This window comes from Callithrix jacchus, chromosome 10, assembly GCF_049354715.1.
Source record: "Callithrix jacchus isolate 240 chromosome 10, calJac240_pri, whole genome shotgun sequence".
Taxonomy (NCBI): domain Eukaryota; kingdom Metazoa; phylum Chordata; class Mammalia; order Primates; family Cebidae; genus Callithrix; species Callithrix jacchus.
In genome coordinates this window covers 67,299,408-67,313,659 of record NC_133511.1, presented here as the reverse complement: position 1 = coordinate 67,313,659, position 14,252 = coordinate 67,299,408, and the positions used below count along the sequence as shown (strand labels likewise).

Below are 14,252 nucleotides of genomic sequence, written 5' to 3'. Positions count from 1 at the left end.
GAGCACTATGAAGTTCAGGAACCAGTCTCATGCTATAGCAGGTTACATGGTGAGAGGTGGCGGATGAGGTCAAGCTATAAAAAACCTCATGGGACAGGCTAGTGAACACAGGGCATAGTCCAGTATGTGGCATCAGCTTAAGGACAAACATGGATGCAAGGAGCCTCTTGAGAAGGCCAAGGTCTGTCAGCATCTGTGCAGTCAGAGGTCACATACCCTGGATGTCACAAGGCCTGCACTGTGTTTGGGGGACCCAGCAGTGCATCAGACCCAGTCCATGATTTGGAACCTCAGCTTTAATTTTTTCTTTTGTTTTTCTCCCCTCCCCTCCCCGGCGGCAACCTTAATTTTTTCTTCTCCCCTCCCCTCCTCTCCCTCCCCTTTAGTAGCATTCCCATTATGCCATCTCATTAAAGGGTATCATGCATGCTTCTGCAGAGACATCTCCGAGTTTGGTTCTGGGAATGACCTTTCCTCTTACTCTCTGGTTCAGTCTCAGGGCTTTTAGAAATCAGTAAGAAAAGCCCAAGCTATCCAGAGTCCTTTCCCAGAATGTGGGGTAAACAAGGGCCAGGGAGCTGGCAAGGCAGGGCATTTGAGATCAGACAGAGCTAGGGCATTGACATTCACTGCCCAAAGCTTCCCCTGCTTTATCTCATAGGTCTTTGCAACAACCCCATGGGCCTGGTGTTACTATCCTTATTTTACCTACAAAGAAGCAGATACAGAGAAGGAAAGTAGATTGTCCAAGTCATGCATGCTGTGTCAGAATCTGGATTCCAATGTAGATCACTTGACCTTGTCCACCACACCACACTGCTTCTGCACTATATCCTGTGTGGCTCATTAAGTGGCAGGAAAATAATTCCCAGAGAGGAGACCAGGACCACTTTAAGCAGGTCAACTGTATAACACAAACACCTCTTCTCTTTTCCTTTAGCAAATGCTTTCCTGATAGGTTTTGTGGGCAGACAGGGCTGGGAGCTGGGTACTGGGAGATGAGTAAGACTTGGGCTCTACATTCAAGGAGTGTGTGTGTGTGTGTGTGTGTGTGTGTGTGTGTATCTGTCCCAGGCATGGGCACAGACTATGACAACATAGGCTGTGGGAACTGGTAGCCCTGAGGCTATAGGGGCACAGAGACAGGAGCCTTGACTCAAGTATGGATGGAAGTGTCTTAAGCTGGCTGAAAGGACAAATGCTCTTCCAACTGTGATCTTGAGGGAGTTGCTAACTTAAAGAGGAAACAAGAACTAAAGCAGCACTCAGTGCTGAGAGTGCTCTCGGTGAGGCAGATCTGCAATGTGATGGGTAGAAAAGGGGGTCAGCAGGGTCAAACCATCAGGGGCCTTGAATGCCAGGGAAGGAGCCTGAACTATATACTTACTCCCAGGCCATGGAATCTCTCCAAAAGATCTGAAGCAAAGGAAACATGGTCGAACCTGGAAGTTCGTTCTCACACACACAGACAGTTCTCACAGAAAACAATCTCAACCCAGACTAAATCATCTCTGCAAACTGTCTGCGCAGCCCAGGTACTGCCTGGCCACTTATAGCCAGCTCACTGGGGGTATTCAACTCCACATCCATTCCTGAGACTACCTGCCTCTATCAGCCCCTACTAGAGGAGATTCTGTAGACAATGAGGGTCTGTTGCATCCCAGCAGCAAGCACTTCTCCAAAAGCAGGTATATGACTTAGTCTCAGTACCAGAGCCCTACATCCAGAATACCTGGCTGGAAATGATGCGAGATGCCCTCTAAAACAGATTCCTCTTCCCTCTGCCCCACCCGACAAGAATGATTCTACTGCTTTCTGTGCCACCCATAGGGACTGGGAGTTCTCTTACCCTTTCCTTTTCCTGTGCTTGTAGGACAGCTCAGTCTGTGGGACCTCCTTTCTCAGTTGGAGTTGAGATCTGCCTCCTGAGAATGCCCAGGTTGGGTCCCAGCTTTACTTCTGACTTCAGATCACAGATCTTAGAGCTTCCCACAGAGTTCTGGAAACATCTTAAATGGTAATCAGACTTCATTGTCAGAATCATGGTCCAATCATGGTTTAAGTCTAACACCCTTAAACCTGAAGCACAGAACCTTGAGGTTTGACCCTTTCTTTCTAGGTTGGTCACCAGCCTTGGGGATGGAAAGAGGTAACAAGCTGAGGCCAGGATATGCTTAGGAAGGAACAAGTGCTAAATATAGAAAGAGTTCCAACTACAAAGCAGATGTTAGCCTCTGTCCTCTAAGATAGTTACCTTCTGGCCAGGCGTGGCGTGGCGGCTCATGCCTGTAATCCCAGCACTTTGGGAGGCTGAGGTGGGTGGATCACTTGAGGTGAAGAGTTTGAGACCACCAGCCTGGCCAAACTGGAGAAACCCTGTCTCTACTAAAAATACAATAATTAGCCAGGTGTGGTGGCAGGTGCCTGTAATCTCAGCTACTCGGGAGGCTGAGGCAGGAGACTCACTTAAACTGGGGAGGTGGAGGTTGTAGTGAAGCAAGATGGCACCACTGCACTCCAGCCTGGGTGACAGAGCGAGACTCCTTCTCAAAAAAAAAAGTCACCTTCTTCTAGTATATTAGTGGGGGAGGAAAGAGGCCTTCTCCACTTGCCAGCTGCTCTCCCCCACATCTTAGTCTGTCTGGACCCACTGGTCACCATTTGAACATCATAGCGAGATTCCCTTAAATGGATGCCTGATCTCTCCACCTGGACACCAAGTATGGGATCAATGGGGATGGTTTTCCTTTATTGCTCTAGTTTTCCTTCTCCACGTCACCACCAGCCCCATCAAAGCATGTGCATCAGACTTCATAGAAAAGGTACAGTAACAAAAAAAAAAAAAGAAGGATATGAAAACATAAAACTAAATTATTCCTTATCCCCCTGTAAGGGGACAGGTTTTTAGTTCACTTGCAGAAGTTTCAACTTCCTCTTCTCAATCCCCGGTCTTCTGTTCTGGCTTTCCCCAAAAACCTCCCCACATTTCTGTCAATGGTGCTTTCCAGTTGCCCCACTGAACAAAACAATAATGCAAATGGATACTCCTGATGCAGTTTGCTTCAAAATCTCCCCACTAGTAGGACTACAACATGAATTTTTAATTCTTCCAGCTGTAGACAATCTTTTAATTATTCACACACACATTAAGACAGACATTAATCCTCATAGACAAACCAGTCTAATCTAGAGGTGGCCTATGGACTACATCTGGCCCACAAATTGTTTTGTCTGATCAGCACATGGCATTTTAAAAGTTTTGAATTAAAATGGCCAAAGATGCAAAAGACAGATGATATTAAGTACTGATAAGCAACAATTGGAGTCTCCTAAAAACTGCTGGAATGAGTGTAAAGTTAAATTGGTACAATTGCTTTGGAAACTGATTGGCAAGACCAAGCATATGCATACATTACAACCAATCAATTCTATTCCTAGGGTGCACCCAAAAGAAATGTGTACTTACCTTCACCAAAAAGTAGGTAGAAAAGTGTTCATGGGCCAGGCGTGGTGGCTCAGGCTTGTAATTCCAGCACCTTGGGAGGCCAAGGCAGGCAAATCACCTGAGATCAGGAGTTCGAGACCAGCCGGGCCAACATGGTGAAACATGTCTCTAACAAAAATGCAAAAATTAGCCAGGCATGGTGGCAGGTGCCTGTAATCCAAGCTACTCAAGGAGAATCACTTCAGTCTGGGAGGTGAAGGCTGCAGTGAGCCAAGACTGTTCCACTGCACTTCAGCCAAGGCAACAGAGTGACTCCGTATAAAACAAACAACAAAAAATCAAATCCGAATTCCTTTAGTATGGGCTGCACATAGAAACTTCCTTCAAAGAATAGAGATGAAAAGGCAGTAGGTAAGAAGAGTAACATTATTTTTGGAGACAGCGTCTCACTCTGTCACCCAGGCTGGAGTGCAGTGGCATGATCCAGGCGTACTGCAACTTCTGTCTCCTTGGTTCAATGATTCTGCTCCTCAGCCTCCCATGCAGCTGGGATTACAGGCGCCTGCCACCACGCCTAATTTTTTTGTAAAAAAATTTTTACAAAAACCTAAGGCTAAAGAAGTATTTGCCATAGAACAAATAATGGCAGAGCTGAGATTCCAAAGTTCAAATTTTTTTATACTACCTAAACTGGTAATCCCAGCTACTTGGCAGGATGAGGCAGAATTGCTTGAACCCAGGAGGCAGAGGTTGCAGTGAGATGAAATCACACCACTGCACTCCAGCCTGGATGACAGACTGAGACATCATCTGAAGAATAAAAAAAGGTTTTAACTGGCTCACAGTTCTGTGGGCCGTACAAGAAGTATGGTGCTAGCATTTGCTTCTGGTGAGGCCTCAAAAAGCTTACAATAAGGCAAAGAGGGAGCTTTGCCATGCTTTTTATCACACGGCAAGAACAAGAAAGCTATTTCTGTTTCCCAATGAATGAGTTCTTCAACTTAATGTTCCAGCTCTCTAACTCAGTCAATGGAATCCATTCTACCATTTATCGTATCTATGTGTTCTGTATCTTTCCTTTAAAAAACAGGGTCTTGCTTTGTTGCCCAAGCTGGAGGACAGTGGTGTGATTAGAGCTTGCTGCAGCCTTGGACTCCTGTGTTCAAGCAATCCTCTCACTTCAGTCTTCTGAGATGCTGGGACTGCCGGTGTGTGCTACCATGCCCACCTAATTTTTAAATTTTTTGTAGAGATGGGGTCTCACCATGTTGCCCAAGCTGGTCTTGAACTCCTAGGGTCAAGCTGTCCTTGTACCTCAGCCTCCCAAAGTGCTAGGATTACAGGTGTGAAACACTGCACCTGGCTGTGTTCATCATTTCAACAATTTAAAAAATTTCACACTTAATTTATGATTCTAAATTCGTGTTTCATATCTTATCTCCTTAATATTTATCAGGTCATCTTTAAATTACTGGTTGTCTTTCCCAAAGTACTTCTGCTTCAGATATTCACTTTCACTTTTGAGGCAGTTTTTAGGTATCAACTACATTGCTGTGTGAGTTCCAATTCCCCTTGGGGTATAGGCCACTAATATGGAAGGCACAGGGGACAAGACTGTCAAGTGAAGGAGAGGAGGGGACAAACTTTGGGGCAAGGAGTTCTAGTAACTATAAGACCACATGTAATCACTCCGATTCAGTATCAGTATCATCCCCCCAAGCCAAAATTATTTTAGGGCCTTGCCTTTATTTCCATCAGCTTACTGGGGCTTTTTTACTACCCTAACAATACTCTTGTGGACACCTGCACTAGTATTCTGGCCTCTGACTTTCATTTCTACAGTAAAGGGTTCAGCCATGGTTGTCCTTTTGTCTATAAAGAGCCAGATAGTAAACGGGTTTTTTTTTGGCTTTTAGGGCCAAAGGTCTACTGCAGCTATTAAACTCTGCCATTACAGTAAGAAAGTATAGCTGAGTTCCAATAAAACTTAATTTTTAAAACTGGTACCAGGCTGGATTTGGTGGGAAGGACACAGTTTGCTGGCTTCTGTCCCAAGGCAAAGGTATAATTAAGAGTAAGGAGGCAAAAGCAGAACTTAACATACTTTTCTTAATATGTCCTATTACTGCCTCCACCAGGGCTACATATTTAAAGTTGCAGCCCCTCTCCCCTAACCCTCCAACAATACCCCCATCAAAAAAAGAGTCTTCTGACTCCCCAGGAGTTCCTCACATTTTTTGTTATTTTTCTGGATTCCATCCATATCTGGTACAGGTCTAGGGAGGGAGAAGCATATGCTAATTAACCATCTTGGTAGGAATGGGAAACCAAGTCAATAATTGTTTTCTTTTGTGTTTTATTTATATATTTTTGGCAGCAAAAATGTGTTTATTAAAAAAAATCTGGACTATGAACACACTTTGAAGAACTCCAAGCCAAATAAAAAGACCAATGTTAAAAGCAGCATAACTGGTTATTTTCTTAAAAATACATAAAAAGAATCAAACGCAACAGTGTAGGAAGACAATCACCCCTGTGTCAGAAGTCACAACTTCTTCCAAATAAAGAATATGACCCATCTGCCATATTGAATCAATATTTATTTCAGGACATGCCATGTCAAAATAAAACAGAGTCAACCCTTGCTTTTAACAATTATATTGTATTATAAAAGCACTTTACAACTCCATCCCATCTTTAAGTATAAGTTACTGGTATGTGGGCTAATGATTATCTGTAAGCATTTCTCTATTCAGATCCATAATCCAAGTGCTCTTTGAATATTACAAGGTGACAATAAGTGGGAAGTGGAGGAGGAAGAGGAAAGAGAGGGGACTAAGGTTCTCCCAGTTTAAGGTTTTGTTGCAGTGAGGGAATAAGGAAGTATGAAGGTATTTTTGTTGTCTTTTTATCTTTATACTGTGTTAAGTAATGCTTACAACGTAAATTCAGCAGGCTTTTCCTGAGCTGTAACTCAGAAGTTTTCTTCCTGCAAACAATGTATTTACAAATGTGTTTATTAGCTTACACAGCAATCTCACAATAACTAGTAAAGATTAAAAGGGCACACTCCTAGTATATTTGTTTGCAGTGTTTTAAGGGAAATACATATTGCCATGGTGAAGCTCTAAATAGATTCAACAAAACATCTAAAAATTGAAAGTTGTTAAAAAAAAAAAAGGCAAAGAAATAAATATCACCAAAGAAAAAAGATTAATTGTAGCTTAAATATAAAACTAAATCACTAGTTAATTAAACTATACAGATCTAATACAAACCAAAACCAGCTTGAAAGACCCAACATTAAAAAATGCTAAAAAATAAGGCATAAATCTGCATAACATTGAGTTTTATTTCCATTCTCTCCTTTCCCTCTACTATGCATGCTTTACCTGATCTGCCTCTAGGGGCTTATAAGAAAACGGCTTCCGTCTTCATTTTGACCTCAAATGTCCTGAGCAAAGTTTTTGCTATTCTCCTGAGGGTTCTTTTGTTGGTAAGCTTTAGATACCATTAGTTCTACTAATTTAGTAGTTTTGATCATAGTGCCAAATTTAAATTCTTCCACTGGTTCTTCTGAAAGGAACTGAACTTTTACAGTGCCTTGCCTACATAGTATTTTTTTTTTTATAAAGAAAACCCAAGCAAAATCTATTGCTTAAAGAGGTTTGTTATTATTTTTTAAACAAACAGAATAACTCCTAACATTTTAAAACCTTGGGAGAAACAGTTCATTAGAACTTCATTATTTTACCATGAAGAATACTAAAAACCTGTTCTGAAGCACTTGGTTAATTTTCTCTCCCAGGGTCTAATAAAGCACATGTGAAAGGGCCATTTGTTTTAGTCAGAAATACATTTTATGTTCTTCTACTTACAAGTACTCAGTATGTTCTTTAGGACTCATTTTGAAGATGCACCAGGACCCTTTTCTCATTCAAGCACTGCCTACCATGATAGTTGAATTCTGATCCCAAAGAAGATCTAAGTAATTCATATCAGTGCTCAAGAATAATTTTGGACATTTTGGCCCATGGCCTACAGGAAGTGGTATCTGTAAAATTAAAGGATAATTCCAATGGGCTTGGTCTGACTGCTGCTTTGCCATCTCATTTGTTTTGAAGAAGTGGGGGAGGCTAGGTAAGATACAGGGAAAGGAGGTAAGAGAGACATAAGAAAAGCAAGGAGAGATCAAGTAAGCTGTGAATATACTGCTTATTAACCAAGCCATACTCCTACTGTTGAGATTTCCATCATTTCGAAGTACATTATCATAACATTAAAAAAAAGGAAAAAATGTTAAGAAAATGTATCTAATTTTTAAAGTTATCACTGGAATATGTTGTAATATTTTGGCTTTTTGTAAAATAGAAATAATGAAGACACTGACTTTTTTTTGTGCTTGTGAAGCTAAAAGATCATCTCCACGAGACAGGCAGCAATGATGAATTGCAATACATTATTACTGAAGGGAAAAGGTTCAAGCCAATATTCACACTGCAGTCAATGAAAGAGTAAGGGGGCCAAAGCAGTGAGCTTCTGAAGAAGGGTTGAAGATGACATGGGAGATTAGCAGGAGCAGCCGCCTTCACTGACTGGTTGCTCCTGAGGCTTTTCCAGTTTTATGTCAATCACTGAAACAAAAGTTAAGGAGCCACAAATGGGAAAGTACAGTTTCAATTCTTCCAAACACTAGGATTTCTGGGATGGCCCTTATATTCCTATTTGACTTCAGAGCCTACACAATCACTATTTTCTACATAGCCACCTCACCATATAAGGTGCTCAAATGGAATAAACTTGCTTGTATCTACTATACACAACAAGGATCAGAATGAGGTACAAGCTCTATTTATGGGTATCTATCCTAAGGAACTTATTCTATAGGAGCAAGAAGTGACATGAAGATGATGTTCCTCATAGAATTATATATAATATAAATCTAAAAATAGCCTGTAAGACAGTTCCAACAGCAGGGGAAACATTTAATAAATAATGGGACTTTCAGGCCGGGCACAGTGGCTCATACCTCTAATCCCATAACTTTGGAAGGCTGAGGCAGTTGAGTCATCTGAGGTCAGTAGTTCGAGACCAGCCTGGCCAACATGGTGAAATCCCATCTCTACTAAAAATACAAAAATTAGCTGGGCATAGTGGCTTGTGCCTGTAGTCCTAACTACTTGGGAGGCTGAGGCAGGAGAATCACTTGAACCTGGGAGGCAGAGGTTGCAGAGCAGAGAGCCGAGATTGCACCACTCCAGCCTGGGCGACAGAATGAGACACTGTCTCAAAAAAAAAAAAAAAAAAAAGGGCATGCGGGACAAACTTCAACTCAGTAGTTAACATATTATGTTTTGAAACATGATACATATTACAAAGCATATGATATGAAGAACATATTATGTTTTTTTAAAACAATTATGTTTTTTATGAGAACATAAAACATTTACAAGAGGGAAGAGCTGAATACAAAGTGCTATGAACTATATGGCTTAGTAAAAATGCCTGCATATGGAAAAACACTAGAAAGTAAATATGAAACATGGAACACAACAAATTAAAAATCCTTAGTATTAACTAATGTTAGATGTTCTAATCCTTGGAAATGAACTAATATTATGTCCTGTTTCTGAAAACAGAGGCTACAATAAAGCTCCACTCTATTTCTTGCCTGTGTGAAGTAGAAAGCTCAAGTGTTAGAAAAAGAAAGAAATGAAAATATGATATTCTACGAGGAAAAAGCCCAGAGTCAATGGGACTCAAAATGAAGAGACAAGGAGACAGGCATTCTGAGAGTTTCCTGCTCATTAAAAAGCAAGCAAACACACATTAGCCTCTCACTGATTAACAATGAGTAGCAGGCTACAAAGTGTACACTTGGATAACCAGACCCCATTGACCCCATTTGCTATAGAAAACCTCTGAATTATGCCCCTAAGCCATCAGTTCCTGGTTTGTAAAAGGCAATGGCATAATATTCTTTAGCCAAGCAAGCAGGACTTTAAAGACTAATGTTAACAATGAAAAATTTCTGATTAAACAAGGATACTGTCTTCTCTGCTTCTGTCCTGTGTGCTTTCCATTCCAGGCAAAGCTGCTGCTACACGTCGAAAGAGCTGTGGGAAGAGGGAAAAGTGGTAATTGAGAGGCAACATTTAGCAAAGGGTATTGGGGTTTATGATCACTGTACAGTGAGCTGTCTAATGCTGGGCGCAATGGCTCACACCTGTAATCCCAGCACTTTGGGATCTGCCCAAGGTGGGCGGATCACTTGAGGTCAGGAGTTTGAGACCAGCCTGGGTAACACGGTGAAACCCTGTCTCTATAAAAACCACAAAAATTAGCCAGGCATGGTAGTGCACGTCTGTAGTCTTAACTAATGGAGAGGCTGAGCCTGGAGGACTGCTTCAGCCCAGGTGGAGGCTGCAGTGAGCCAAGATCATGCCACTGCACTCCAGCCCGGGCAACAGGGCGAGACTCTGTCTCAAAAACAAACAAACAAACAAACAAATGTCTATTCATCCTATAAATATTAAATAAAAACTAGTATGACAACTACTAAGAAATATAAAGGACATGATTCCTGCTTTTTAACTGATAAGACATGAACAAATAGCTATTAACAAATAAGCTGCAAAAATGTCATTTGAGTAATAAAGGATTACAGAAACGCAGAAAAAATAGCAGATCATTCATTTAACAAAATGTATAGTAGCATTCCTATCTTTCATGTAAAGAGTTAGGGTTGAGCTGGCAGGTAGCTCATGCTTGTAATCCCAGCACTTTGGGAGGCCACAGTGGGTGGATCATGTGGTTAGGAGTTCAAGACCAGCCTGGCCAACATGGTGAAACCTCATCTCTACTAAAAATACAAAAAATTAGTGGCACACGCCTGTAATCCCATAATCAGGAGGCTGAGGCAGGAAAATCACTTGAACCTGGGAGGCGGAGGTTACAGAGCTGAGATTGTACCACTGCATTCCAGCCTGGGCAACAGAGCACCAGGTTTGGGGGGTGGGCGTTGGAGGGAAGAGTTAGGTTCTGAAGTAAGTGTACAATATATTGTGAAAGTTAGTCCAGTGAAAATTACCCTTTATCATTCCTTAGAAAAGCACAATGCTAGAGATTAATATACCCACCCCTCAAGTCCAACACAGCTGGCTTTTCTTCCATCATTGGAATGAGTGCCAGTGGGAATAGCTAGCTTGTTTGAGGTATGAAGCTATGAAAAATATCTTCAACAGGAGAAAGGCACTCAAGCCTGGAGAGATGTTTACATTTGAGAGGCATATGAGAACAGATGATGGAACAACAGTTTATACTTCTTATATTGTCCCAACCTTAGGCCTACAGCCACTGGATACAATAGCTAGTGAAACTGCCTGATTATTTCAATTATTTATCTTTTAATTAAACATGTAATATAAAATTGAGTCAAAAAAATGTGTTCTCCCAACATCAGCTGAAAACTTGAAAATAACCATCTATTATTATTACAAATATAAGTAAGTATATTGATCACAAACCTAAGTATAGTGACCGCAGAAACAATCTAGTAGCTGACAATGTGACACTATATCAAACTTTAACAGCATATTCGGGATATGTTTTTAATTTATTTTTCTATACAGAAATTCAGTCTATAATATAATGGCGATATAGGCACTTTTTTTTTGCGGGGGGGAGGGGGGCGGAATACAGTCTCACTCGTTATCCAAGCTGGAGTACAGTGGCACAATCACGGCTCACTGAGGCCCCAACCTCCTGGGCTCAAGTGATCCTCCCACACCCTGGTCTCCCAAGTTGCTGCCACCACACCTGGCTAACTGTTGTATTTTTTTGTAGAGAAGAGGCTTTGCCATGTTACCCAGGGTGCTCTCCAACTCCTGAGCTCAAGTGATCTGCCCACCTTGGCCTCCCAAAGTGCTGGGATTATGGGCACGCACCACCACACTGGGTGGCACTTTTTTTTTGAGATGGAGTCTCTGTCACCTAGGTTGGAGTGCAGTGGCGAAATCTCAGCTCACTGCAACCTCCACCTCCTGTGTTCAAGTGATTCTCCTGCCTCATCCTCCTGAGTAGCTGGAACCACAGGTGTGCATCACCACACTGGGCTAATTTTTGTATTTTTAGTAGAGACGGGTTTTCACCACGTTGGCCAGGCTAATCTCAAACTCCTAACCTCAGGTGATCCTCCTGCCTCAACCTCCCAAAGTGCTGGGATTACAGGCATGAGCCAGAGTGCACCCCTGAAATGCCAATTTTGAAAGAAGTTCTACTATGGGTAAAATACTATGAAACACAATCGGATGCTACAGAGAAAGCATTTGTGATAGGAAGAATCAATCGATGCAGAAAACCTCATTGTATTAATAGTCTCATTTAAAGAAATTGTCACAGACACTCCAGCCTTCAGCAAGTACTACCCTTATCAGTCAGCAGGCATCAACATCAAGGAAAGACCTTCCAACAACAATATTGACTCGAAGAAGGCTCAGATGCTCATTGGCATTTTTAGCAATATTCTTTAATTAAATATATGTACATTGTTATGATTTTTTTTTTTTTTGGACAGAGTTTTGCTCTGTTGCCCAGGCTGGAGTGCAGTGGCATGATCTCGGCTCACTGCAACCTCCACCTCCCAGATTCAGGCAATTCTCCTACCTCAGCCTCCTGAGTAGCTGGGATTACAGGCATTGGCCACCACACCTGGCTACATTTTGTATTTTTAGTAGAGACAGGGTTTCACCAAGTTGTCCAGGCTGGTCTCAAACTCCTGCCCTCAAGTGATCCACCTACCTCAGCCACCATGTCCAGCCACATATGTATGTTGTTTTTATGAACATATTGCTATTAATAGACTAAAGTATAAACAAAACTTACACACACTGGAAACCAGAAAATCCATTTGACTGGTTTTATTGACATATTCACTTTATTGCAGTGATCTAGATCCAAACTACAGTATCTCTGAGGCATACCTGTATGCAGTGGCCTCAATGATTTTAACACCTGGCCATCTAGTCAGAATGTACATTCAGCACATTTCTCTTTCAGTAGAGATGAAGGCAAAGAAAAAGAGGCAGGAAAGATTTCACAGGGAAGAGTTTCCTGTGAACACATACTGAGAGATAGAAAAGTACAAGGTATACTTAAGAATGGTTATATAGTCCAGACTGGTTCGAGCATAGAATATGAAAAGGATCAGGATGGGATGTATATATTGGAGGCCAGACTAAGAAAGATCGTCCTTTACATCCTGTGGGCAAAGGAACCCACTAAAAATAGTAGTCTGCTCTCAGACTTCCATCAATAATTCCATTGTCTTAATATGGCTAAAGAGACATACAAATCACATAGTGAAATTGAAAGTCATTAAGGTGGAATGGCAAAAAACTAAAAGGTAAAATGTGGACAGCAGTACAGTGTAGTAATGAACAACCTGGGTTTGGGCTCTAGGTAGGCCACTTATGTGACAGATCATGTAATCTTCATTCCTCTGTTCCTTGATCTATAAAAGATGGGCTTAAAATAACAGTACACTTGCCTGACTAGATTACTAGATTATTGTGAAAGTTAAGGAAAATAATTATGCAAAGTGTTTAAGACTGACCTGCTATATAGAAAGTCTTTAGGGGGGGGAAAAAAAGCAGCCTGGTGAGATGTTTACTTTTGACCAGCTAGGCAAGGTGGCTCATGCCTATAATCCCAGCATTTTGGGAGGCCAAGGCAGGTGGATCACCTGAGGTTAGCAGTTTGAGACCAGTTTGGCCAACACGGTGAAACCCAGTCTCTACTAAAAATACAAAAAAAAAAAATTAGCTGGGTGTGGTGGCAGATGCCTGTAATGCTAGGTACTCAGGAGGGTGAGGCAGGAGAATCGCTTGAACTGGGGAGGTGGAGGCTTGAGTGAGCCCAGACTGTGCCACCGCACTCCAGCCCGGGAAACAAGTAAACTCTACCTCAAAAAAAAAAAAAAAAAAAAAAAAAAAAAAAAAAGGCAGCTCTATTTCCACCAGAGACAATAACTCTATCAGAGATAAATGAACTCTCGTGGGCCTGTAGGATCACAGAAGAGATAATTTTGCCAAATGTTATACAACTCTGCAGTGAATTCTAGGACTACAGCAAAACACCCACAGGCTTAATTCTGCTTTAAGAAGAAACTATAAAAAAACTGGTAGGAAAGGTGTGGAGGTTGGGGAAGACCTTTTAAAAATTTTAGAGCAGAACTGAAACTTTCTTAGGAATATCTAGAAATTGTACCCATCATATATTTGCTTCTGACATGAAATATTTATTAAACTGCTTGCCTATTCAAGATGCATAATCCTTTTGGCCCTTAAGAATACCAGGTTTAGGCAGCTCACACCTATAATCCCAGCACTTTGGGAGGCCAAGGTGGGTGGATCATTTGAGGTCAGGAGTTCAAGACCGACTTGGCCAACATGGTGAAACCCCATCTCTACTAAAAGTACAAAAATTAGCCAGGCATGGGGGCAGGCACCTATAATCCCAGCTACTTGGGAGGCTGAGGTAGGAGAATCAGTTGAACTCAGGAGGCGGAGGTTGCAGTGATCTGAGACTGTGCCACTGCAGTTCAGCCTGGGCAACAGAGACTCCATCTCAAAACAAAACAAAAACAAAACAGGTTTACTTTTGGCTACCTTGAAAACTGAAAATCTTTCAAGAGGGAGGCTTAGGAAAGGTTTGGCTACTTTCTGAGTAGATCTTATGAAAATGGAATAAAACTATTCCATTTACAAGTTTGAGACTTTTAAAAAATTAAAATAGATTCTCTTTAGTG

At 41.6% G+C, this 14,252-nt stretch overlaps 1 protein-coding gene across 2 annotated transcripts in view; it reads right to left on the bottom strand.

Annotated features, from left to right (window-relative positions):
* Window positions 1–6,025: 6,025 nt before the first annotated feature.
* The window catches only part of RAB6A (RAB6A, member RAS oncogene family), a 94,017-nt gene continuing 85,790 nt past the window's right edge, over window positions 6,026–14,252 (bottom strand). For both annotated transcript variants that reach the window (XM_035265496.3, XM_035265495.3), the window contains exons 7-8: window positions 9,495–9,561; window positions 6,026–8,079 (exon numbers count right to left, since the gene is read on the bottom strand). In XM_035265496.3, coding sequence (XP_035121387.1) covers window positions 8,015–8,079; window positions 9,495–9,561 — 132 coding nt within the window. In that variant the 3' untranslated portion in view covers window positions 6,026–8,014. The remainder of the gene's footprint in view (window positions 8,080–9,494; window positions 9,562–14,252) is intronic.